Source organism: Pseudonaja textilis, chromosome 2, assembly GCF_049901715.1.
Source record: "Pseudonaja textilis isolate UNSWEBS1 chromosome 2, rPseTex1.2, whole genome shotgun sequence".
NCBI lineage: Eukaryota > Metazoa > Chordata > Lepidosauria > Squamata > Elapidae > Pseudonaja > Pseudonaja textilis.
In genome coordinates, this window is record NC_141991.1 from 241,773,059 (window position 1) to 241,800,165 (window position 27,107).

At 40.1% G+C, this 27,107-nt stretch overlaps 1 protein-coding gene across 1 annotated transcript in view; it reads right to left on the reverse strand.

Moving 5' to 3' along the window:
- Window positions 1–1,765: 1,765 nt before the first annotated feature.
- The window catches only part of ST8SIA3 (ST8 alpha-N-acetyl-neuraminide alpha-2,8-sialyltransferase 3), a 28,069-nt gene continuing 2,727 nt past the window's right edge, over window positions 1,766–27,107 (reverse strand). Inside the window, exons 2-4 of the mRNA XM_026714134.2 lie at window positions 25,377–25,499; window positions 6,492–7,049; window positions 1,766–4,250 (exon numbers count right to left, since the gene is read on the reverse strand). Of these exons, the coding sequence (XP_026569919.1) occupies window positions 3,968–4,250; window positions 6,492–7,049; window positions 25,377–25,499 (964 nt within the window). The 3' untranslated portion in view covers window positions 1,766–3,967. The remainder of the gene's footprint in view (window positions 4,251–6,491; window positions 7,050–25,376; window positions 25,500–27,107) is intronic.

The window sequence follows — 27,107 nt, forward strand, 5'->3', positions numbered from 1 at the left end:
AAACATCTGGCTGATCTACACCTACTCATTGGCAAGTAGTTTAACAATTAACTACACCAAGGTGAAATTGAAGCTTGGTTAACAACTGGCAAAAACTATCTGATAAGATCTAGCAAATGAGGCATTACAGGCAATTACAGGCCAATTACCTGCTTACCAACAACTTTCAGGTTGCTAACGGATGTGGTAGTGAATGCAATCCAACACTGTTTAGTTGAAAACCAGCTCTTTCCACTTGAGCAAAAAGGAAACTGTTCAAACAGCAGAGGAACAAAAGATCAGTTCCTAAATTATAAGGTGATTCTGGGAAATTGCATGAGAAGGAAGACCAACCTGGATGTAGCTTGGATTGCAAGAAGGCATTAGACTCCCTGTGACATGATTCGATAATCAAATGCCTAGAAATAACAGGAGACAACAGAAAACATCAGCAGCTTTGGGCAAAGATCAATGGAACAATGGAAGCCACTGTTGCTGATCAATGGTGATAGATTGGAAGAGGTTAATATCAAGAGGAATTTTTTAAGGAGATTCACTCTCACCACTAAAGTTTGTCATTTTCATTTGATTGATTCCTCTGTCAAACAATACTGAACCAGTCAGACTATGACTATCAAACATCTGTCAAGTTATTTTACTTCTTTACATGGATGGTCTGAAGCTGTATGGAAAAAAATGCCACCTGAAATAGAATCACTGTCTAACCCAAGCTATATTGTAAATATTGTCCAATAGAGTTTGGACTGGACAAATATGCCACCCTTACTATCAACAGGGAAAAAAATAGCAACAACTGAAGATATCAAGATACCCTATAGAAATAACATCAAGAGTGATGATGAAGTAGATCACTATCAATACCTGGGCATCCTTCACACTGTCAATATCAAGCACACTGAAGTTAAGAAGGAAGTAATGAATCCATCAGAAGAGTGAAGAAGATCTTAAAGACCAAACTCAGATGCAGAAATGCTGTGGAAGCGATTAATATCTGGGCAATTCCAATCATTAGATACACAACTGGAATAGTGGAGTGGATGCAAACTGAGCTAAAAACTTGGGTAGTGAGACCTGAAAAATAATGGCAATGAATCTTGCCTTCATCTACATAAGGTTGATGACACACTCGATTTACCAAGTAGGTGCATATGAAATGTTGCAAGGTCACAAGATAGCTGAAAAAGAAAACAGGGCATTGGAAGAAAGAAAGAAAGTTTTAAAAAGATGCACTGAAGCTAATATACCACGAAGGCTTACTGAATCTCAAAGAAATCAAATTAGCCTATTAAGAATGACCCAACAAAGAACAGAATAGAAACATGAGGAGGCAAATTAATATATTGCCAGTGCATTAAAAAACCTAACAAGTCAAGCAGATAACAATAAGACGTTATAATAACTAAGAACAGGAAAGTCGAAAAAAGTATCAGAGGGGCTAAATCTGGCTGCACAAAACCACATCTTAAGAATGATTGCATATAAAACCAGAACTGAAAAGACAGCAATAGACACCAACCCTTCCTCTGCAAAGAATCTGAAGAAACAGTGGATTACTTGGTTACTTGCTGCAAGAGGATCGAACAATCAGACTACAAACAACAGCCTGACAATTAGCAACAATGGGGCATTGGGATAGCTGCAAGAGATACCACTTGCCTGCAAACAGGAACTGTTGGAACCACAAAATAGACAAATAGTAGAAAACCAAGAAGCTAATGTGCTCTGAGAAATTGTCTGAAATTCAAATAGACAACATGCCCCAGATTTAATAGATGTGGATAAGAAAAACAAAAGAAAGTCTGGATAGTGGACAGGGCAGCAGCCGAATAAGAGAAACAACTGGAAAGAAGCACAAACTACAAAGACCTGCAAATAGAAGTAGAACAACTGTGGCAAAAGAAAGCAACAGTAGTACCCATAGTAATAAGCCCCTTGGGTCCAATTCTAAAACATCTGGAGCATCAACACCATCGGCATTGACAAAATCACCACCAGTCAATTGCAGAGGGAAGCTTTACACTTTACATCCATGACAATATCTTAAATTATTAAAGAACTGCCTATTCCAGGTCCTTGGGAAGGACTCGTTGTTGTTAGTTGCGAAGTCGTGTCCGACCCATTGTGACCCCGTGGACAATGTTCCTCCAGGCCTTCCTGTCCTCTACCATCCCCCAGAGTCCATTTAAGCTCATGCCGACTGCTTCAGTGACTCCATCCAGCCACCTCATTCTCTGCCGTCCCCTTTGTTAGGAATGAAAGTAACCTAACAGGTATTTGGGTTAGAAATATATAAACCAGGATAGACATTTTAATACTGTCTCTTTAAGAGCATGCTAAAAACTGCAATTGGGTGTGGTTACTCTAATGGCCATAAGATGGAGCCAGAAACCTGGGCTGTTTTAGTCTTAGTCTTAATCTCAGAAGAGAGTGTGCCTCAGTCTCTGTTTCCTTCTGTTGGAAAGTATTGCCGTTCTTCCATTTCTTCTAATTGACTGATATTCCTGGATTTAATGTAAGTCTGATACTGAACTGTTTTTGACACTGGACTTTGATATTTGGATTATCCCTGGATTGAAAACTGACTGATTTAATTTGTGAATGACTTTGGATTGCTTGTTTGGACTTTGCTTAACGTTTCTAGAAGTAAAAACCTACATTTACTGTACAATGTATCTGTGTGCTCTGTGTGTATTATTCCTACACTACTCTATATACGTCTCCCTGTATGCGCTCATTCTCCTAACGGGGAATTACCTCAACACCCTTCTTCTTCTTTTGTCCTCAATTGTTCCCAGCACTCAAGGACTCATTAGGTGGACAAAAATGCCAAATCCAGTCTAAACATCTGGCTGACTGTGCAAGCCATCATAATAATACCATAATTGATTCATGTTTTGCTAAATGCTGCCATGTTCTTTCTCCAAGACCATCTCTGTAGTTCTCTACCTATGGAATCATGCAAGGGAAAGGGATGTTTGTTTGTTTTTAATTTGCAAGAGATAATTGGCAGATCAGAAACATGCTGTTTTTATTTAAGCAAACACACGGTGTGCAAAACGATGGTCTTCTTGCACAGATACCACGTGCACAGAATTATTTTTATACCGATAGTGCCACAGAACCACATTAGCTGTTTAGTCTGAATTGTACTGATAGTAGCTTCAGCAAACACTTTCAACAGGAGATCTAAAAAGAAGAAACGGCTTTGAAAATTGGGTCAAGGCCAGGCCAAATTGCCATTTGGGTATTCTGCCAATCATCCCTGCCATATATAGATGCTTAAATGCATGGAAAATATCTTCCCCTTTTCCTTGATTTTGACCTCCAAAGAGAAAAAAGTAGACTTTGGGAACAGTTCAATAGTCTCTTCATCAGGAGATCTTCTTGCTTATCTAAATAGGCCTACTGCCTATTCACACTGCCCTAAACCATCATTCAGTCCAAACAGTCATGAAAAAAATTTCTCAGGCTGATCATGACTAAACACAGGCATATTCATCCACTATGAATAGCGATAGCATAAATTGACCCCAAAGAAATCCAGAAACAACAATAAGCTAGTCTGAATAAGCAAACACCGAAGTTCTAACCATTGATAATGTCCACCCCCCCTTTTTTTTCCTTTCGCAGAATGTGAAAAATATATGACTATGAAAATACTTTAATATTCTTGGCAGCATAGCTAAGACATTCAAAACTTTTCTGCTATGAACAGCCTTGGATTTTCCTACTTCAGGAAGATAAGAAATACTTCTGTCTTGCAAAACTGGCAAAGCCGCCCTCCACAGGCTTTGAAAACTGGTAATTATAAACACGACCCCAGAATTAAACATTTCCCCACCTTATTCCCACCTTTTCCCTTTTTGAATTCTGCTTCGAAGAATTTGCAAATTCGGTGGGGGCACTTCCCCCTCCCTTTTAAAAAAATGACAGCAACAATCTTTTGGCACTTCAAGTATGAAAATCCTTAGGCACAGTGGGATAAAGTCAGTTTTGCAAGTCCTTCGCCATGCATTCGAAAGAGCTGCTGGAATTCGGCGGGCAGCTGGTGGGATTCTTGCCATTTCGTGGTAAACTTGGTTCCTTTCTTGTCAAAATAGTGGTAGGGAAGATCCTCTTTATTGTTTGGGTTGAAGCCAAAGGGCCAGAACCCATACAGGTGGATTTCATCACAAATAGCGGACGCAAGGGTGTACATCAAGATACCTGTGCTGAGACGCTTGGGGGCCAAATGCTTGTTTTTCCAGTACCTGTAAATCAATACAGTATCGTTATTTTGGGGGAAATACTATTTCACATTCATATATATTTTTTGAGATTCTTGGATGCTTTGGCGGAGCAGGGCCTTTTTGGTGGTGGCAATTCTCAAAGTTCCTCCACAGAAATATCCACCTATCTCCTAGCTTCTAGCTTGTAGTTATTTATTAAATTTAGATGCTGCCTGTATCACTATCCCAAGTGACTGGGTGGCTTACAGTAGTATAAAAGCATAGATATAAAAACATTAAAAGTGTTAAGATTAACAACAAATTATTATTCAGTAATAATATTAATTAATATTTAATTAGTATCCTAGTATGATTTATGTTGATTGCTTATTTAGTATTCATGACTATCACTAAGTGTTGTATCTAATGTTTTATGATGAGTGCATTTTTACAATGACTATGATAATGACCTATCACTATTATTGTATGTACACCGAGAGCTTATGCACTGGAGACAAATTCCTTGTCCAATCACACTTGGCCAAACAAAGGTATTGTATTGTTTTGTGTTGTGTTGTATTGTGTTGTGTTGCATTGTGTTCTGTTCTGTTCCATTCTGTTCCACTCTACTCTACTCTACTCTACTCTACTCTACTCTACTCTACTCTACTCTACTCTACTCTACCCTACCCTACTCTATTACGAATATAACATATTTTCAATTACTGGTATGTTGTCAAGATAGTTATGGTGGAAATATGTATGCTGTTATCAACCATTTTTATAGTTTGTCTATTTTGACTGTTTTACTTGATCTTGTTAGACATCGTATCGTGTTGTGTTGTATTGTAATGTATTGTGTTCTGTTCTGTTCTGTTCTACTCTACTCTACTCTACTCTACCCTACCCTACCCTACCCTACCCTACTCTATTATGAATATAACATATTTTAAAATAACCAGTATGTTGTCAAGATAGTCATGGTGGAAATATGTATGCTGTTATCAACCATTTTTATAGTTTGTCTATTCTGACTGTTTTACTTGATCTTGTTAGACATCGTTATGTACTTCTTGTTTTCAGTTGTAAAAGTAAATATTAGAATCAGTTCAGTGATTGTTGAACTGAAGAAGTTTCTTGGATGAGAAGCGAAATGCTTTCAAAGGAAAACCCAAGAAAGTCCAGTTGCTGTTTGGCAAAAAGCACCTTTGGGATTATAGTGGTCATCTTTGTTGATCAACATGGATGATGATCATAACACAGTAGATTCCTCCTTAGTTATTAGCCGATAAGCTATCTGAACAAATCAAAAATTTTCACCTTCGTACTGCACTGGGATGAGCTTTGGGAATTTCATTGCTTTCTAGTCTTTTCAATTTGGAAAGCAGATGTATCAAATTAGTGGATTTTTTTCCAATGCTTCTTCTTGGTGTTCTTTATTGTTGGATGTATTAAAAATGAAGCATTTAATTTTTTTAATTAGTTCCTTCTTGTGTGACACTTTCTATGAGTTGCCTCAGAGGCCCTTTTTCATATGAAGAAGCACAGAATCAATCCAATAAACATAACAAGGCAGGAAGTCAGATGCCATTGGCTTTTTCTGCATTTTTTTTAAAAAATACACACCTACCCTACCTTTTTGGGCTTATTTACGGTGGTTGTTTCTTCTCCAATCTGTTCAGATCCTTCTTAGCTATTTCAGGTAGCCAATGTAAGCTAGAAGGTGTCTTCTACCTGAGTTCACAAACTTCCCACCCTCCCTCTTACAATTGCCATAATTTGAATATCCTTTAGTTACACCAAAAACAATCTAAGCCAGATCATCACGTAATTTTCTATGGGCTGGCTTTGGGGCGGGGGGAACAGAATGGATGCCTCGTGCAGCACTCTTCTGGCCAAAACACGGCATGGGGGGGGGCGATGTGTGCCCCCCTGTGCCCTATTTTCAGCCTGGACAGCCTCCTACAGCACTTTGCCACACAAAACGGGGCACGGGGGGCCGTGCACGGTCCCCCCATCCCCATTTTGGTTGGCAAAGTGCTGCAGAGGGCCATCCAGGCCAAAGAGGGGGAACAGGGGAGCCAGACGCGATCCTCCCCACGTGGCCCTCCCATGCCCCATTTTGGCTGCCCGAGGCATGGTCCTTTGCTATTTCCAGGCTGGCCCTGTGGGCCAGATTTAAGCACCTCGCGGGCTGGATCTGACCCGTGGGCATTGAGTTTGACACTCCTGAACTAAGCAAACAGCACCAAAAAGTGAATGATGCACAACAGCAAATCGCACCTGTTAACATGTTGCATTATATTTCCTGGCCAAGCCAGCTGGACTTTTAATTGTCCTCGATGCTCAATAAAGAAATCTACCAAAGTTCTGGTAATAGTGGCTGACGTATGGAAGAAAAAAGCTGGAATCCAGAGAATAGCTCCATCCAGCTTCTTCAAGCTTAGAAAAAAGTTATTGCGATCTTGAATGGTCAACAGGTTGTTGTAATACTTCTCCAGAATGCTCGGGTTAAAAGTGGTGATGTTGGTTTTCCTTCCCACGTCTTTCTGGAATGCTTCGGTGGGTGCAAAATTGCAACGAAAAACAAAATCGTACTTGTCTATTTCCTGCCCGCACTGGCTGCCAAGAAGAATCCCGCTGTTGCCCACGACAGCGCAAATGTTATAGTGCTTGTTCTGAATCGGAGAGACATCCGGAAGCAACAAACGGAAGCTATTGCTAATGGAAAAGACGTACTTATGGCTGGAATAGTCGTAATGCATCAGCTGTCCAATCCGCACCATGTTCTTTGTCAAAGAAAAGTTTTTGATCACGTCAACATGCTGAAGGATTTCTCGTCTAAAAATAATAACAGAGAAACAATGACAATGAATAGTCTCAAACATCCGGTTGTTGGCCTTGTTTTAATATTAAAAAAAGACACAGGGATCTCAAACCTTTCATATACAGGCAATCCTCGGCTTAGAACACAACCGAGCCCAAAATTTCTGTTGCTAAGTGAGACATTTGTCAAGTGAATTTTGCCCCATTTTATGACCTTTCTTGCCACAGTTGTTAAGTAAATCACTGCAGTTGTTAAATTAATTACATAATTGTTAAGTGCATCTGTGATGCCCCAAAGGGGCGTGGCACAAAGGCAACACATCAGATAATCAGTAGGAATCCCTTTATTAGCTCCAACTTTGCCCCCAATTTCCTGGTTACCTTCTGGCTGGAGAAAAACTCTCCCTTTGGCTGCAGAGAATCAAGTCCAAAATGTGGTCAACAAAAACTGTAACTATAAGTCCAATCAAGGCAAGATGAGGTAATTAGTCCAGCAAGGCAGGAGAAGAAATTCCAGACGTGAAGGCACGGAAATAACTCAACACGGTTGGGAGGATGCCAGGAACGCAGATAAGCAAAGTCGGTACAAGATAAACTCACGTTTGTTCCCAGCAGACGCTGCACTCAGCATGCATTTCTTTTAAACTCTTTTCCCAGGTGTGGCTAATGAAAGGAATCAGGGCCCTTTCCTCCCCGTAAACCACACAACCCACATTGCTCCCTTCTCTGTTTCTCCCTGTGTGCCCTAGGATGAAGAGGGGGTAGACTTGGGTCTTCCTCTGAACTCCCTCTCCCTTGTTCTACCTCTCCCCTGCTCTACCCAGGCAGACTTTGCCCTTTCCCAGCCTCCTCCATAGCCAACCGAGCCACACTCCCACTCCCTGTCAGTTGTTCGTCTTCCTCCTCGGATTCAGACTCCAACAGGGGCATGACAGAATCTGGCTTCCCCATTGACTTTTGCTTGTCTAAAGATTGCAAAAGGGGATCACATGACCCCAGAACATTGCAATTGTCATAAATATGAGTCAATTACCATGCACCTGAATTTTGATCATGTGACCATGGGGATACTGCAATGGTTGTAAGTGTGAAAAATGGTCATGTCACTTTTTCAGTGCTGTTGTAAGTTTGAACTGTCACTGAACAAACTTTTGTAAATCAAGGATTACTTGCATTACATCCAATGGATGGGTGGATGTGGTTGTTCTTTTTGAAAATGCATAAACTTTTAACATAAGGTGTATTTGTATTTTTTTAATACATGAATCAATCATTGATAGGAAGGACTCAAAGTTGGGGACCTTGGTTTTCTGTTTGATTACATTTCAGCTTGTTTCTAATTATTCCATTTTATTCTCTCCTGATGAAACAAATAAAACCTGTTCATTCAACTTGGGGTATGCATTCTAATTCCTTGAATAGAGGGCCAGACCCCCCAAACCCTCACCCCTCTCTATGTATGTGTGTGTGTGTGTGTGTGTGTGTGTGTGTGTGATATTTGTTTTCTGAGGTTCTCATGGTATTTGTATGTGGATCTTTGGTTGTTGGGTTTTCTCCCGCGTAAGATTTGAAGTATCTAGGCAGCGTTTGATGAAGTCTCATTCATCATCTTCAGGCTTCTGTCTCCGGCACTCTGAGAAGCACAGAGCCGGAGACAGAAGCCTGAAGATGATGAATGAGACTTCATCGAAACGTTGCCTAGATACTTTGAATCTTACGCGGGAGAAAACCCGAACAACCAAAGATCCACACACATATATATTCGTAGATTTCATAGTCTTTGCTCGCACAAGCATGAAGCCAAAAGCACCAGCCTGAAGATGGCGTGGGACCTTGTCGAAACGTGTGTGTGTGTGTCAACAACTGTACAGTCAATCCAAATTCCTACAGCAAATCTGAAAATGTCATATATTTAGTATTGCTTGTATAATTTCAATTAAAAATTAAAAATAAATATTATTGATACAAATGCACATTTAAAGACATTGAGAAAAATTAGCAAGGACTCCTCCTCACCAAGAAGCTATCAAGCAGCTACGCAGATGGATAACTAACAAGTCTAAAATAACCAGCAGATCTAAAATCTAAAATGGTGAATATATTCTAATATCTCTAGAGTGCCACAGTGGCAAAGTGGTTAGAATGCAGTACTACAGGCTACTGCTGCTGATTGCCAGCTGCCTGCAATTTGGCAGTTTGAATTTCACCAGGCTCAAGATTGTCTCAGCCTTCCCTCCTTCCGAGGTGGGTAAAAAGAGGAGCCAGATTGTTGGGGGCAATAGGCTGACTCTGTAAACTGCTTAGAGAGGGCTGTAAAGTCTAAGGTTATTGCTATATATTAAATAAATAAATTCTAGAATCCAAATTTGAGAAGTATTATAGCACATTTCCAGTTCTGACCTAGGCTTCACAAAATCACAAAGCAGACTCCTGGTCCTGACAAAAACCTCTTTTCTTTAGGCTAATGTGAATTCCTCTCATTCACATCCAGCAAAGTCCTGGCAAACAGTCTTTCACGAGTGATTTACAATCACAGATCTTATCAGGTTTGGAGAGTTGCCAGGCCGATAACTTCCAAGCACAAGTGAAAATACTTGGCAAGGAGTCAGGAACAAATCTAAATGAATGAACTAATTGTCTCCTGCAAAAAACACTCCCCTTTTGCTCCTCTTTATTCCCTATGGGAGGGGGGGGCATTCATTGTCCACCTGTGCCTTTACTCCCAAGTCGACCCTTGTTCCTCAACTGCTTCCTTCTTCTGGCATCTCTGCACATGCGCACATTGGAAACAGGCTCCAGCTGTTCTTCTGCCCCACTGATCTCTGCCTCTTAAAACAGCTGACAACTGTCAGACAGCCCTGGGCCCAACTCTGCCTCTGACACAGAGCACTTGTCAGAGCCTTCCCCAAACTCCAGGACTGGCCCATGTTCCTCCCCAACCTCCTCACTGTCCAAGTCTGCCACCAGCTCTGTTGGCGGGCCACAACATTTCCATGCATAAACTCATAGCACAGAAATGGTTTCCAAATAAGACTGAATAGTAACCTTTTAGATATCAAGTTATTCTAGGCATTGAAATATATCCAATAGTTTAATTACCATTCTGTACAGGGGATTAGATATTTTTTCTAATGAAAAGTGTATAAAATCCTTGCAGTTATCTTATACAATGCCATTTCAGTACTTTTTTGGGGAGGGAGGGAACCGATCACATAATTTAGAGCTGCATTCATTTTTCTGAAAAAGAGTGACCTAGATTGGATCTATGTTTTTAATCTTCTTTTATTCTCCCCAAGGTAAGCATAGATCTGGATAAGGAAATGACCATAATATTAGGGATGAACCTATTAATTTCCTAAAAGAGGCTTTATTGGGTTTACCTCAAAGTGGACTCAAAGGGTGCAATCTGGTATCAAGAGACTCAGTTGTTCTGCCCTTGTTGGACTCAAGTCCAAAGCCAACACAGTAATATCTAATTGAGTCCAATTCTTTATTTGCTTATACCTAACAGACTGGCTCTTGCCAGGCTAAAGTTATAACCATCTAACCTGCGTTCTTAGTTTTTGAATTTCTTCTTCTTTTTCATTTTACAATTGCTTCTAGCTTTAAAAAAATACTGCCACAGATGTTCCTCATTGTCTTTCATTCAGTTGCATTCCTATTCAAATTAATGGTATGCTTAATTAAATAAGTTTATCAGGTTAAATTGCAAAATACCTCTAGCTATTGGCGCATGATTTGTCTTCTAAATATTGCCTAATTGCACATCATTTAACAATGATGCAGCAATTTAAATATCACATCATGATTTACAACCCAATATAAGTTCTGTGTTACCATGAGAGAAGATCTAATTTTGGCTATTTATTGAGATGCCGTATCTTGAGGAATGATTATTCTATCTATGGATATCATTTAATTTATCAGACTGTTTTCTTGGTTTAGAACAGCTCTTATTTTACTTTCATTCACACAATTAGTCTCATTTTCTCAAAAGTGCCCATCTTAGAGGCACTGGTTGAAGACAGTTTTGTATGTTATAACTGTGGATTTTGGAGCTGTGTACAAGGTGAGAAGACAGGACTTCCAATCATCCATGGTTGGATAGGGCTGGTTCTAGGATTATGAAGGCTCTTAGTCATGGTAATTTAAGTTCCTACCCACAAGATGAAAAAAAGAATAGAAGGAATTAGAAAAGTGAAGTTTATCTTAGACTCTATGACAGGGGACCCAAAAGTTGGCAACTTTAAGGCTTGTGGACTTAGCTGGCTGGAGAATTCTGGGAATTGAAGTCCACAAGTCTTCAAATTGCCAAGTTTGGAGACCTCTGCTCTATGATCTTCTTGGATGCTGAAGGCTAGGTGGAAGTGATTCCATTGGCAGGCCAATGAGGTCTGCTGGCCTTTATGCCCAGGCAAATAGACAATATTTCCACTTTCTGGAGCTGTCTCTGGTGCTGAATGAAGGCCGGAAAGATACATTTATTTCTCAATGTATTTCAGTTTGTAACTGACTGATTTCCAATGCCTCTGGGTGATTTACAGGATAAAAGAATACAGCAATAAAAACAGCACAACAATAGAAGAGGTGAAGGAGGCAGAACTAGATGAAATTTTCTTGATTATCCTTTCCCTTTCTCTCCTCACTGCCTGTAATGCAGACAGTGAGCTCTTTCACCTCTCTTCCCACAAGTGGTTTAATACCATCTAATGCAGGGGTGTCAAACTCAAGGCCTGGGGGCCAGATGTTGCCCACAGGCCCACCCTGAAAACAGTTAAGGACTGGCCCGTGGTGTCTATGCCTGTGAAAAGAGAGCTCAGGAGGGCCTCAAGCAGCCCTCCCGGGCTCTGTTTTGGACTGTGATGACCTCCTGCAACCCTCTGCCATGCAGCCTCCCTGAGCTCCATTTTCACATAGGGTTGCAGGATGTGGCCAGGGTGTATGTGGTCAGGGTGGGTATGGCCAGGGTCGGCATGGCCAGCTCGATGTCACTCACTGAGGATCTGTTTTCGGCCACGACAGCCCTCCTGGGCTCCATTTTCAGCCATGACAGCCTCCTGCTGCCTTCTGCCAGTAAAAATGGAGCTTGGGGGAGGCTGCATGGAGGAGAGTTGTAGGAGGCTGTCGCAACCCAAATCAGAGCCCAGAAGGGCTTTCATGGCTGAAAACAGAGCCTCAATGAGTGACATTGAGCTGGCCATGCCCACTCTGGCCACACTCACCCTGGCCACATCCACCCGGCCCCCCCGAGGTCAAACACAACCCTGATGTGGCCCTCAATGAAATCAAGTTTGATACCCCTGATCTAATAGGGACGTCGAGCACCATAGTTCCCTGATGCCTGAGTTGTGCTATACAATTCCAACAGGCGGACACCAGTGCCTTGATGTCAGTCTGCCTCTGGGAACTTCCAATGAAATCACTGAACTGCTTGGCATTGCCATCTTGCCAATTTGTAATTAATCCAAAGAAGAAAAAGATTACTTTTAGGACCCCTGCAATGCCCCGATTCAACCAAGAATATAAAGTATGTATGTGCAGGTCTGGAAACTTCTATCAGCTCAATTTCTGCCATTGCTTAGGCATGGCTAGGTGGGCATGGCCATGTGATTGGGTAGGTGTGACTTTTTTGCAGCACCACCCCTACCCCATTTTGGGGCCTTCCTGGCCTCAGGGAAGCCTCTAGGGGGGTGTTTTTGCTCCCAGAAGGCTCCGCTGGGGCTCAGGAAGAAAAGAAAATGGAGCAAAGGAGGGGACTTTTTTGCAGCACCCCTCCACTCCATTTTGGGACCTTCCTGGCCCAGGGGAGTGTCCTGGGTGAAGCAGTAAGAAGCAAGGGGAATTTGTGAGGTAAAAAAAAAAATACCTTAAAATACCTTAAGAAGTGACTGGGTGGGTGAACATCGGGCAGATGGGGTGAATGAGCATCGGGCATCGGGTGGGCAGGACAACCGAGTGAGTGGCAACTGGGCAACCGGGTAACCAGGTTGGGGGCATGGCCAGCCAGATGTTACTATCGGTTCGCCGACTCACGCCAAATCCTTGCTACCGGTTCGGCTGAACCAGTGCAAACTGGCTGAATACCACCACTGGTTAAGTCCAATAGAATTGGATTTACCTGATATAAAGCAATTATAATATTGGGATTGTCCTGCAAATTGAGAATTTTAGATCCTGGAGCTTTTTCTGTTTCTGGGAGAAGGATAGTTTTCAACTCCAAAAAAAAAAGAAAAGAAAAGAAAAACAATTTATGTTTGTGTGTGTATTTACTGATTTTTTTTTAAGAGTGTAGTCCCTGTCTGCAAAAAAGGCTACTCACCTTTGCATTAAGTAAAAGACAGTTGCTTGTCAAGTTTACTGGGGGAACATTTTGACTGAGAAATAAGTAAATCTAGATTTGTTCCAGTTAAAACCTAACATTTTGTCCTTGCCATTACTAAGGCATTCTCTTTTTGGCTGTAACCCCATTGTAGAAAATTGTTTCACATGAATGTTAATATTATGATTCTTTACATTTAAGGTAAATAATTCTCACATTAGAAAGACAATATTATATGGAATTGATAATAGGAAATGCTTCAAACATTTCCATTTTAGCCTAATAATTTAACTGTCCAGCCTTATTTTGTAGTTACATATTTCCTCTTTCAGTAACAATAGCAGTAGCAGTTAGATTTATATACCACTTCATAGTGCTTTACAGCCTTCTCTAAGCAGTTTCCAGAATCAGCATATTGCCTCCAACAATCTGGGCCCTCATATTACTATCCTCGGAAGGATGGAAGGCTGAGTCAACCTTGAGACGACAAGGAATCGAACTATTGAACTGCTGGCAGCTGGCAGTCTACAGAAGTAGCCTGCAGTATTGCATTCTAACCACTGCACCATCACGGCTCTATCTTCAGCTTCCCTGGTGCTCACAACTTAACAACAGCAATAGCATTTAGATGTATATACTGGCCCATAGTGCTTTTAGAGTTCTCCCTGGGCAATTTACAATGTCATTATTTGCATATTGCTCCCAACAATCTGGCTCCTCATTTTACCAACCTTGGGAAGATTGGAAAACTGAGTCAACTTTGAGTCCCATCAGGATCAAACTCCAGGCTGTCGGCAGAATTAGCCTGCAATACCGCACTTAATCTATTGTGCCACCAGTGCTCACTTTGCTAAAGTAGAACTGAGCCAGAATGAATTAAAGTCTTCTTCATTCTGATGCTTGAAAAAGTGGTGGACTGGAGATGAACAGAAGCTGGAAACCAATAAGCTGCATTGCCCCTGGATGAAAAAAGTTGTTTTTAAGGACAACTGGTAGACTGCGCATGGCACAGAGTTCCTGTCTGATGAACATTCAGTACAAGCAGGCTGATGTGCTTGTATTGATTTTTGATTTGCATGTACAACATAATAACTCAATTGGAATACAAGAACCAGTGTTATCCTAGGTCACTATTGTTTTACACTGACTAAAGTGGTTTTTTTCAGTTTTTCAGGAAGGATTTTCCCTGCCTCCTCCCTGGACCTGTCAAGAGTTCACATTCACATATTTTACCATTAAACTACATCAGTCCCCCATCTCAATGTTTCAGTTTTCCGATCCTCACAAAACTACCTGGATTAATGAAAAGAAGTCATGATAACTACGGTTACTGTAACAATGCTTTTATAATCTATATATATATAAGCGAAATACCACTCACACATCATCACAAAATCTCCAGAACCGTAAAGCCTACAAACTTGAAATTTGGCACGTATGTTCCTCTTGACTTCTAGGTGCTCACTAAGAAAGGAATGTTTGAAATGATCATCAGACTATCAGAGTATTTTCTATATTATTATTGTTGTTGTTGTTGTTATTATTATTATTGTTATCACACTCTGATGCTAAGGAGTTCTACTCTCCCTCCTCACCTGAAAAGAAATCTCTTCCAAATGCAAAATACAAGCAGAGCAGAGGAGTTTCAGTTTCAGTTTCACATCAGCAAGCAGCTCTAGTACAGAACAGTTGAGCTAAGCCATGCTCAGGCTCCTTGCTGTCTCCTTGCTCACACAGCAAATACCGTTTCAGTTTCCAAACATCCCTCAACTCTCTCACACACTGACAGGATGCTAGCCAGATGAATACCAATAGATGCTGGTAGGCAGAGGCAGAATTTTTTTCCCTTATTTTCCTCCCCCAAAACTAAACCTGACCACATAGTTTCGTAGCAAAGCATGGGTATCGAGCTAGTTAATTTATAATTATAAAAGCGGTATATTAGTCTAAGTGCTATTGCTATAATTAATTTAACTAGTGCTTTCTTTGCTTCATTCTCCTCTGCTTTTTTCATTATTGATGTTTAATCAAATTTTTACTTCTAATATAGAACAACTAAATAAGTATAGCAGGGGTCCCCAACTCCTGGACCATGGACCAGCACTGGGCTAAAGTGATCCAGAAACTGGCTGTGCACACGAATGAAGCCCCATATGCTCACATATGGGATCCAGACAGCACATGAAACCATGTCCCCCCCAGTCCATGGAAAAAAGCAGCCCTCTGTGGAACCAGTCCCTGGTGATCAAAACTTTGGGGGGACCGCTGAAGTAGAGTATTTCTCTATATCAATTATATTAAGACATGTCATAGCAAAAATAATGTAGCTTGTGTGGGAAAGTCCCAAAGGTGCTGTCATGCCCTTGGTAGAGTCAGACTCTGAGGGAGAGGAGGAACAGCTGACAGGGAGTGGAGGTGTGGTTCCGAGGGTTGTGGAGGAGGCTGGAGAAGGGCAGAAGCCGGCTGGGCAGTCAGAGGAAGAACCAGGCCCATCCCCTCTGCATCCTAGGACATGCAGGGAGGAACGGAGAAGGCAACAACTTGGCTTATGAGAGAGGAAATGGCCATGATCCTCCTCATTGGTTGCAGCTGGGGAGACTAGTATATAAGAGTTGCCAGAAGCAATGCCTGTTTTATTTTGGGCTGAAGTTATCTTGGTTGGCATCCTTCCAACAGACTGTGCCTTGTTATCTCCTTGAATTTGGTAATTACTTATCCTGGTCCATTGTGGAAATTTCATCATTGTAGTTTGTTTGGTTTTTTAATTCACCTCTATCTGCTCATTAAGTTTGGACTGTATTGCTTTCTTTTGAAGACTATTTTTGAGTACGTTTTATCTCCAACGGAGTATTGGAGAAATTAAAGGACATTTATTTATATTTTGAATTTTGTTACATTTGTGTTACACTCCAGGTCATCCCAGGTGCTTTTTCAAGAGGCAGTCCACTTGTCTCTTGAAAAAGCACCTTTGGGACAACCATGACCTTGATGACTGAGAATCTCCAAAGACACTGTGTGGTAAAGGGTTCCTTAAATATAATATCTGGTTTCATTGGAGGTTTTTAAGAAGAGACGGGAGAGCAATTTCTGTGGAATTTCTGTGAAATGGGGTGGAGGAGCAACGCAGCATCCTCCCCTGCACCCCATTTTTTGCCTTCTGGGATCAGGGAAGCCTCCTGGGTGAAGCAATACAACAGTGAGGTAGAGGATCAGCTGTGCCACGCGATTTAGATTAGCTAGAAAGCAAGAAATCCGGCGATTTCCTGCTTTCTAGCTAATCTAAATTGCGCGGCAGAGCTGATCTTCAAAAAAACAATTGATCAGTGGGGGAGAAAAAGGAAATACCTTGATCTTCAGAGAGAACTGGTTCACTCCCCACTGATCTGCGGAACTACTGGTTCGCCCGAACTGGGCCGAACTGGTAGAATCCCACCCTCAGAAGCAGAGTGTCAGCCTTCAAGACTCCTTTCCTTTCTCTTGCATCTTTCAGCTGCCATAGTAATGAGGGGAGGGTAAATAATTGGGCTTTGTGGGTGTGGGAGGTTTTGAAGAATGAACTGTATAACTTGGGGGAAAAACTTTATCATTTATGCTTATTTGCTTGCTTACTGTGCAACTGTGAGTTTTTATCAAAATAGGCCAAGGTCAACGGCCCAGATGTCTGCATCACTACCTGAAGATGCCCCACATGACACATCTTCGATTGGATGGACCGTTTGAGCTATTGTGGGTGGGAACATTGCCATCACTTTGTATATGTGTTTTTCACGCGTAATTCCTCGGATCTAGAATTACTTTGATGCTACCACTTGATTTCCAGTAAAAGTTCCTTTTCTCTATAACAATGGAGTCTAAGAGTGTCTTTCTTGGATTTTGAATGGAGCACCACCTGACACAGAGTCAATGGGACAACCTCTATTCGCTTCATGACCAAATGATTCATTTAACAACTGCAGAGATTGACTGAACAATTGTGGCTAGAAAGGTTGTAAAACAGAGCAAAACTCATTGAATAATGGTCTTGCTTAGCAATAGAAGTTTTGTGATCAAGTTGTGGTCCAAAGTTGAATGTATTTTAACATTGCTCCTTTAAAGGCAATTGAACATGTTGTTTCTTTATAATTGTTTAAAGATTGGCTTTTAATGAATTGTTACATGCATGTTTTATGAAAAAAGGACTAGGGGTGATATAATAGCAGTGTTCCAATATCTAAGGGGCTGCCACAAAGAAGAGAGGGATCAAGCTATTCTCCAAAGTACCTGAAGACAGGACAAGAAACAATGGACGAAAACTAATCAAAGAGAGAAACAACCTAGAATTAAGAAGAAACTTCCTGACAGTAAGGACAATTAACCAGCTTTCCTCTAGAAGTTGTGAGTGCTTCATAAGGTTTTAAAGAAGAGATTGGACAGTCACTTGCTAAAATAGTATAGGGTCTCCCGCTTGAGCCAGTGGGGTTGGACTAGAAGACCTCCAAGGTCCCTTTCAACTCTATTTGGATTGATTGATTGATTGAATCCAATCATGTTTGCTTACACACAGAACTACTACATCAACCTGAATAAATTGAATTGATTTCACTAGACTGAATCCAGATACAGATAATTATTTGGAAGATGCTCTGTTCTGTAAGTCACAGAAAGATGGAATACTGTAGATATCCTACTTATATATAAGGATACAAGAATGGATAGTTCACCTGTTCCAAGTATTTTCTGGATTGCAAAGAAGGATTATTGAAGTCCAGACTTGCAAACGATTGATTGGAGGGGATGAATTATGGAATGTGGCCCAAGTTAGATTAAAGGTACTGTTTCCACAATTTCTTTTATAATAACATTTTAGCTAAGATGTTATAGTATTTTCTTTAAGAAACACTTTTCTTCATGCCTAGCATACTGCAAGACCACTTTACCTTGTAATCAAGAAGCCAATGTAATTTTCAAACTCTGCTGGATGGTGAATGAAATGTAGTTTTGATTGGAACTGCAATTTGATTGCTACACAATTTTGAGGAAACCTTTTCAATAAAATAATAAAATCTTCTGTTCAGGAGGCAAGAAAGAACTTGGAAAAAGGAATTCCTCCTGGCTTTTGCAGTCCCCTCGGCCTTAAATGGCTTGAAGAATAATGGAGCTGAAGTCCTGAAGTGAGTCTTTCCAGTATCACAACTTGGCCTCTTGAGCAATATTTGTGTATCTTTTGCAGACACAGAACCCTTTAATATTCTATTTGGGGAACATTGAGAATATTAAATTTTCCCCTAAAGTATACAAGGTTAATAAAAATGCCATTAGAGTTTGCATTTGCTCATCATAAGTAAACAACCTGGCTTTGATATAATTACTTCTTTCATCTTCATTTTGGTACTGAAGTGTACAACTTGTTCCTACCCTAAAATTCTGCAATCTGGCTCACGAGCCTTTCCGAAAGTTGAGACCACATTGCTTTTAAATGAGACAGAGGGGTAAACATTTTTAGAAGAACGAAAGTGGTAGCGCTACAGTGTAGTGCGATACTACAATATATATACTGGTAGTTCTTCACTGAAAAGTAAAAGAAGCACTTAGATCTAGTAGCACAATAGCTGTATTATTGTGTTTAATGAACCCAAGTTGAATTTAGTGTATTGTTGTGGTTGAGCTTCTATCTCAACAATACACAAGCACACAATAGGCTGTCTTTAACTTTTAACTTTAGACTTTAACCTTAGACTGTCTACTATTGACCTCACCCCTTTCCTAAGAGGTCTGTAGGGGGCATGCATAAGCGCACCAAAGTGCCTACCGTCCCTGTCCTATTGTTTCTTTTTATTTTTCTTATATGTTTCCATTTCATGTATTCATAACTATGTTTATACTTATACCTGTTATCTTATAATCACTTGACAACATAAAATAAATAAATAAAATAAATAAAATAAAATAGAAACAAACTCAGAGTAAACCGCACAAAACTTAATTGCAGAAAATACGACTTCAGCAACAGAGTGGTCAATGCCTGGAATGCGCTACCTGATTCTGTGGTTCCTTCCACTAATCCCAAACACTTTAACCTCAGACTGTCTACTGTTTACCTCACCACATTCCTAAGAGGTCTGTAAAGGGTGTGCATAAGTGCACCAACGTGACTACGGTCCCTGTCTTAATGTTCCCTTTTATTCGTATCTATGTTTATACTTATATATATATTATCAAATGCATGTTTGACAAAATAAATAAATAAACATAAAAATAAATAGTGTAAGCATTGAAATATGTAGATTTTTTTTTCCTATATAGGAATATTGAATTGAAATAGGAAATATCTCCTTATTTCTAGGTTGGATCAAAGAGAGAACTAATCTAGAATTAAGGAGAAATTACCTATTTGTGAGAACAATTAATCACTAGAATGGCTTGCTTCCTGAAATTGGACTAACATTTGTCTGGAGTGGTATATGGTCTCCTGATTTCAAGCAAGGGGTTGGACTAGAAGATCTCAAAGGTCCCTCCCTAACTCTGTTGTTCTTTATTTCTGTCTGCTTTCATCCATATCTTGGTCTTATCTCACCTTCAGTGGATGCTCTAACAGTTATCAAAAATCAAGTGTATCTGTTGGTCCATTAAAAGTTGTACAGATCTTCAAGAGTATAGAAATGTAGCTGTGAGATGGAAAAATATATGCTAAATCTGACATCAACATTACTCTTAAAATCTGTATTAGCATAGATTCTTCAATTTTTCCTGTAACATCCAAGCCACCTTCCCTCGTGTCTTGAGATGCCTTTTGTGCATGTGTGGAAGGTAAGAGTTGCCCATGTTTTGAGTTGTCTTCCACCCCAGCATGGAGTATGGCAGAACAACATATATAATATGATGATCCAACAAAAGACTGTTACAAAAAGTTATCCCCATTTTTTAAAAAGGAAATCTATATGAGATATTAAAAATGTATCATTTTAAAACAATTTTGGAGGTTGTGCACAAGATGTAGGATTTTATTTTTTATTTTTGCTGGATGCTGAATATTGATATCACACATTATCACATTTTCCCAGGGTGGGGGAAATAAATATGGGTGGGGAAAATATTTGGCTGGGGTGGAATGAAGAAATATCAAGAATCCCTGTTCTTGCACCTCTTCCCAATTACCAATTCAAGACATTATACATTACATTATAGATCAGGGGTGTCAATCTCAAGGCCTATGGGCTGAATCTGGCCCACGGGCAGTGGTGGGATTCAAACATATTTACTACTGGTTTTGTGGGTATGGCTTTGTGGGCGTGGCATAGCTTTGTGGGCGTGGCAGGGGAAGGGTATTGTAAAATCTCCATTCCTTCCCCACTCCAGGGGGAAAGATACTGCAAAATTCCCATTCCCGCCCCACCCCACTAACCTGCTTTCCAGCTCCATTCTCCTGTGCAGGACCACAAAAGAAGACCCAGCCAATCAGCTGGGATTTGGGAGGCAGAGAATAGATGGGGACAGGGCCAGTCAGAGGCGGTATTTGCTGGTTCTCCAAACTACTCATCATTTCCGCTACCAGTTCTCCAGAACTGGTCAGAACCTGCTGAATACCACCTCTGCCCATGGGGTGCTTAGATCTGGCCCATGGGGCTACCCTGGAAACAGCAATGGGCCAGCCCGGTTCCTCTGCCAGTGAAAATGGAGCTTGCAAGGGCCAAAGGTGGGCCACAGAGGATCTTGTAAAGGCCACGGAACTCGTGAGCCCATTTTCCTGGTAGAACACTAAGGTCACCACAGGCGCCCCTGACACGAGTGATGTCAAACTGACCATGCCCACCCCAGTCCCCTGAGGTCAAACACAACCTTGATGCAGCCCTTAATGGAATTGAGTTTGACAGCCCTGTTATAGATATAGTTCCAGATACAAATCCATGGCTCAGAAATAATTATAACCTTATTCTCTCCCCCTCCCTCTCCCTCTTTCTCTCTCTCTCTCCCTCCCTCCACCCACCCTCCCTCTCCCTCTCTGTCTTCTCTCTCTCTCTCTCTCTCTCATATTTTTGGAGACTCCTGAGGGAAATTCCTTGCTTTTTCTAGGCAAGGTTTTTCTAAAGTGATTTGTCATTGCCTCCTTCCTACACTTCTCTTTTAGAAAATTAGCTTCGTCTAGTGGCTAAGGCACTAGGCTAGAAACCAAGAGACTGTAAATTCTAGTCCTGCCTTAGCCACAAAACCACCTGGGTTGCCTCTCTCTTTCTCTCTCTCTCTCTCTCTTTCTCTCCTCTTGGGTTAGGGTTAGGATTAGGGTTAGGGTCAGCCCCTGGAAAGAGACAATAGCCAACCACTTCTGAAAAAACTTTGCTAAGAAAACTGCAGGGACTTTTCCAGGCAGTCTCCATGAATCAGACACAATTGATTGAACAGAATAAATAAATGCTGTAGCTTATGGGATGGCATGCACTCAGTTTGGTCTATCAACATTTGAGAGCTAACAGATTCAGGAGGTAAATCTGTCCTTCCCTCCTCCCATAAAATTAGCAATTTTTCAGTTGGAATCTAGAGTTTGGTGCTTTTGTAATTTTAGATATACGTTAAAAACCTGACTTAAAAATTCCCAGAAAAATTTGAAATGCCATATGGAATTCTTCCTGGGACAAATGAAGGCAAATATATATGACCCTGATAATTGGATTGGATAATTGGATCTTGATAACGTTGCAGGATCCAAACTGGGTTGGCCACTAGGACCAGAAGTTTAGTTCGTTGAGCTTTCAGGCTTGTACTAATGACCATCCTCAGGTAACTTCTCTGTCAGGATATGTGCTTTTGGGTTATTCTATGTGTAGTATTAATGGGATATCTGGTTGTGTGTGGTTGTTTTTTTCTTTGTTGATGGCCAGCTATTAACTTGTTTGTTTTTTTTCCCCTCAATGGACATACTTTCAATTTTGTAGCTGCTGAGATTGTTGGCTGAGCAGGTACAAAAATAGCCAGGGAAATGATGGAAGCCTAGGAATGGGCCCCTTGTCAGACAGCAGGTGGTTGGACAGATGACCTACAAGGTTCCTTCCAACTCTGATTATTTGTTAAATGTGTTAAACAGGATTTCTGATTAGCATCAGATTATCAGGTACTTAGGAACCATGGACCTAGCAGCAAATTTCTGGAAGAGAATTCTGAAAATCATTCAGAACTATGATTTTTATTTATTTATTTATTTATTAGATATGTATTCCATCCTTATTACTTTATAAGTAAGTCAAGGTGAGGAACATATCTAATATTCCTTCCTCCTCCTTTTTCCTCCCCCCACAACAACATCCCTGTAAGGTGAATTGGGCTGAGGGAGAGGGACTGTCCCAAACTTACTCAGCTGGCTTTCATACTCAGAGGACAAGAATTCATAGTCTGGTTTGTTGGCCAACATTTTAACCGCTACACCAAACTATGTTAACATATACTATGTTAATAGTACATGTTACATATTATTACATATTACAAATTATATATTACACACACACACACACACACACACACAATATGATCATTTACCAAATGTACTGAATTTGATATAACCAAGTTTTTTATTTGAAAGTCAATCTTTCAGCTTTATCTGTAAAAGTAAAAAGCGATATTTAGTTTATTTGACAAGACAGTCCAATCTTACTTCAAAATAAATTAGTTTTAAAATGGAAAGTTTTAATAGCACAGTAACCAAGGAAGATTGTTTTTTTCTGCTTAATATTCATTTAGGAGTGGGTTATTTTAAGTACAGTTATCTTCCTTTCAGGTAATTATGAGGGGAAAAAATCATGAAGGATTTATTTTAAGAGTAATATAATATAAACTGCATTGTGTAATGGTATATCTTTTTCTCTATTACTCACACAGAACAAAACTTAAATTATTCATAACGAAATTAATATTTTTGATAGGAAGTGATATTTCATCTTCTTTTAAAAAATCTGTTCTGGATATAACAATATAAAGAAAGTTGTGGTACAGTTCCCTGGAAATAATATGGCCTTGTGACCTTCTTGATGGAGAAATTCTATAATGAAATTGAAGCTGAATGGACTGTTGCTTCTTTAATGAAATTTTATATTGTGTTTGTATCTGTCCTATAAAGAATATTAGAATGGAAGCTGAGTTGGTAACATGCCTCACCCAAATTCCATTGAACTTGCTTTCCATTCCAATTTTTAAAGCTATGTAATCTACCATCTAGCTTCTCTTCCGTGCAATACCGAATAAAATGTAATCAAATCAACTGCTAACATATCTACTCTTCTTACCCAGAACTGAAGCTATTTCCATCCTATTTTATTTTATTGGATCCTCATCTCCATCACTCCCAAATTGTATTTAAAACAGTGCAGTATTGAAACAGCTTGATTTATTTGAACAAAATAGGTAATTTCTGGCTAGGTGGGAATCCATATATTTCACTCAACATGGATCATTGTAATCTTGGCTGTCTGTTAGCTAATGATTAAGCCATTATTACAGAGATTTAAAGAATGAATAGATTGCAAAGCGATGGCTCATATTTCCCATATTTCCTCTCTTCTTTCAAAAGAATTTTTTTTTCCGTATGGTATTGAAAGCTAAAGAATATTTGAGAGCCACTGATTTTATAATGCTTCCATCCCTCCTTCCACCCATCCCCTCCCACTTATGACTGTATGACTGTAACCTTGTTGCTTGTATCCTAATGATTTATATTGACTGTTTCCTAGTGTGATTTGATTGCTTATTGTACCCTATGACTATTATTAAGTGTTGTACCTTATGATTCTTGACTCTTGATGATTGTATCTTTTCTTTTATGAACACTGAGAGCATTTAGACCAAGACAAATTCCTTGTGTGTCCAAACACACTTGGCCAATAAAGAATTCTGTATTCAAAGCTAGCAAGGATTTATTATAAGTAGAATCTTTAAATGCTGGCTCAGGAATTCTGGGAGTTGAAGTCCATAAGTCATATAATACAGCCATCACCACCTCTGCTCTAAACCAGGGGTCTTCAAACTTGACAGCTTGAAGACTTGTGGACTGCAACTCCCAGAATTCTTCCTTCAGTCCTTCCTTCAGTCCTCCTTCATGTTAGCTCAGGAATTCTGGGAGTTGAAGTCCATAAGTCACAAAAGAGCCATCATTCACCATCCCTGATTTCGAGTCTTGGTACAATCTGACCTATTTTGAATGTACAGGGAGCAAAACTGCTAAAAAAAGAATAACATTAGCCCACTATAACATTTATTTGTGGTTTCTTTGTGCTGTATCTTGTGCACTCTTGGCAGGAAAAATTACAACCCCATTCCTTATTAGGACACCTTGGCTTAGTTGATATAATTTAAAAGAGCAAAATATCCAATTCAGTGTCCCCAAATGATCTCTTCATCTCTCATCCTCAAATGACTTGAGAAACAATCAAACTACTAGGTGGCAAATGAGAATTTCATACATGCAGACATAGAATGCATCTAAATATTTGGGACATTTATTCCCTAAAACACTGATTGGATATTTGTCAACTTATAAAATATTTCTGTGGTCTTTTCAGAGTTGCCAACAGAAAGGGAGGGGAAAAGGGATTTGAAAGAACAGTGTAGCAGCTTGGAAATATAAAGTGCATCCCATACATAGTTTTTCAAAGATACTAACTAGGTGACTGAAGTTTCTGCTGCACAAAATTCTAACTGGAGAACATGACTGATGACTCTTGCCTATGGATGTGTCTCATTGGAGAATATGAATTACGATACACTCGGGGTGGAGGGAAAACCAGGGTCAAGGGTGACAATGAATTATGTGTCTCAGAGTCGGCTACACCCAGGCAGTGTGGGACATGTTAACTCCCAATAAATCCTTTTAAAGTTTTGAAAGTTGGCTCAAGACTCATGATTTAATTGAGGTAACAGTCGGAATCCTGACAGCTTTTTTGACAATGTTCAAGGGCACCGTTGTCTGTTGCCAAGTGGCTGTGCTTAAAAACTAGCCTTAGGGTGGATTTACCCCAAATCTAATCCTTCTGATCTTAGCCTCACTTTTCAGTTTTTTTTCTCACCTTTGTTGTAAGAATGCCGTTCTGTTGAATGTCCACTTGGGTGACTTGTCCTGCATCTCCTGATTCAAGGAATTTGTGTTGGGTACAAAGGAAGGATCAAGGAACTTCAGCGCAAACTGTGACCTGAAACAGATGGCAGATTTATGCAATCAGTCAAAGTATTTCTGACATTAAGGCCACATTAAGAAGGTTATCATTTCTACTCACTCTAATCACCATTGTCCGTTAGACATTCCCTGACGTATGACTCTCAACATCTCAATATGTTTAGATGGATGGGAATTACTGTTTTGCTTTTCAATTGAGCAGCTTGTTGGAAATGGCATTTTTCCATAGGGAGGAAGGTCTTCATTACCCAGAGGTAATCGGTAATGAACAGGTAGTCCTCAACTTACAACTGAGTCCAGAATTTCTACCGTGTTGCTAAACGAGACAGCTGTTAAATGAATGTTGCCCCATTTTACAACCTTCTGTGCCACAGCCAAGTGAATTACTGCAGTTAGATTAAACAGTTAAATTAGAGTTGTTAACGAAGGGGATCGTGTGATCCTGGGACACTCAAACATGATAAATATGAGTCGGTGGCCAATCGTCAGAATTTTGATCAGGTGACTGTGGGGATGCGGCAACGATTGTAAGTGTGAAAAACGGTCATAAGTCACTTTTTGCAGTGCCGTTGTAACTTCAGATGGTCACTGAATGAACCACTGTAAGTCAAAGACTACCTGTGTTCCAAATATGATTGCCCTTCTTACAGCCCAGCTGCCAGGAAATATATTACAATTAGGTTGCATTAACTATAAAAATTATATGCTGTGAGTATTTTGAGAATGGAATTAGAATAGTTTAGCAATTCAATTCTGAATTCTTGAAGTAACTGCAGACACCATCATCATTTCAGGGGGGCGGGGTTGTCTTTTTCCCCCTGCAATATGGATACTTCATGATTCTGAGTATTCTGCAGCACTTAACCAAACTTTATTGATCTCCAAAGAGCCAAGCTGGTTAGTAGTTGGAAGAGAGACAACTATATGAGTCCATGGAGGCAAGACTTTAAAAGTTTATGTCTCTCTATCTATCATCTCTCTCTATCATCTATCACAAATGACTTCTATAGTGCTGCACTTTTAACCTGTTCTTCCTCTTCTCTATGCTCACTTTTTAATCTCTTTTCTCAACGATCCAATATTTCTTCCATCTAGTTCTCCATGAATATCTGATTTCTAACTGTATGCTCTCAACTTCCAGGCCCTTTTTTGTTTAATACCTCCTCATTCTGTCTTCCATTTCACTGTCTGATTTGTTTCCTTCCTTGCAAGGTTCTGTTTCTGAGATTCTCTCTATTATGGAGATCAATCACACCATCAATTCTTCGAATGTTGACTTGTATGCATATAAATTGAAAGTATCCATGTACATTATCATTAGGAAAAGGGGGGGGGGGGACCCCATCCCACTAAACCAAGAATTGGAGATGTTAAATGATTGTCCAAAGAGGGAAGGGAAGAAATGAAGCGAACAAACAGCTAAGTAGGGAACAGAAACTTTCCAAAAAGCAGGATTAAATTCTGTGATATTAAACTACAGTTTCCATTATTTTATACCAGAAAATAGAGATTGTGAAAAACATAATCCCCAATTACTGGTACCTGCCAGATTCAGGAACATAGGACTTCTCTGTTATTGGGTGATATTTACACAGCAGTTTCCAAAAATTGGTTCAAGCCTATA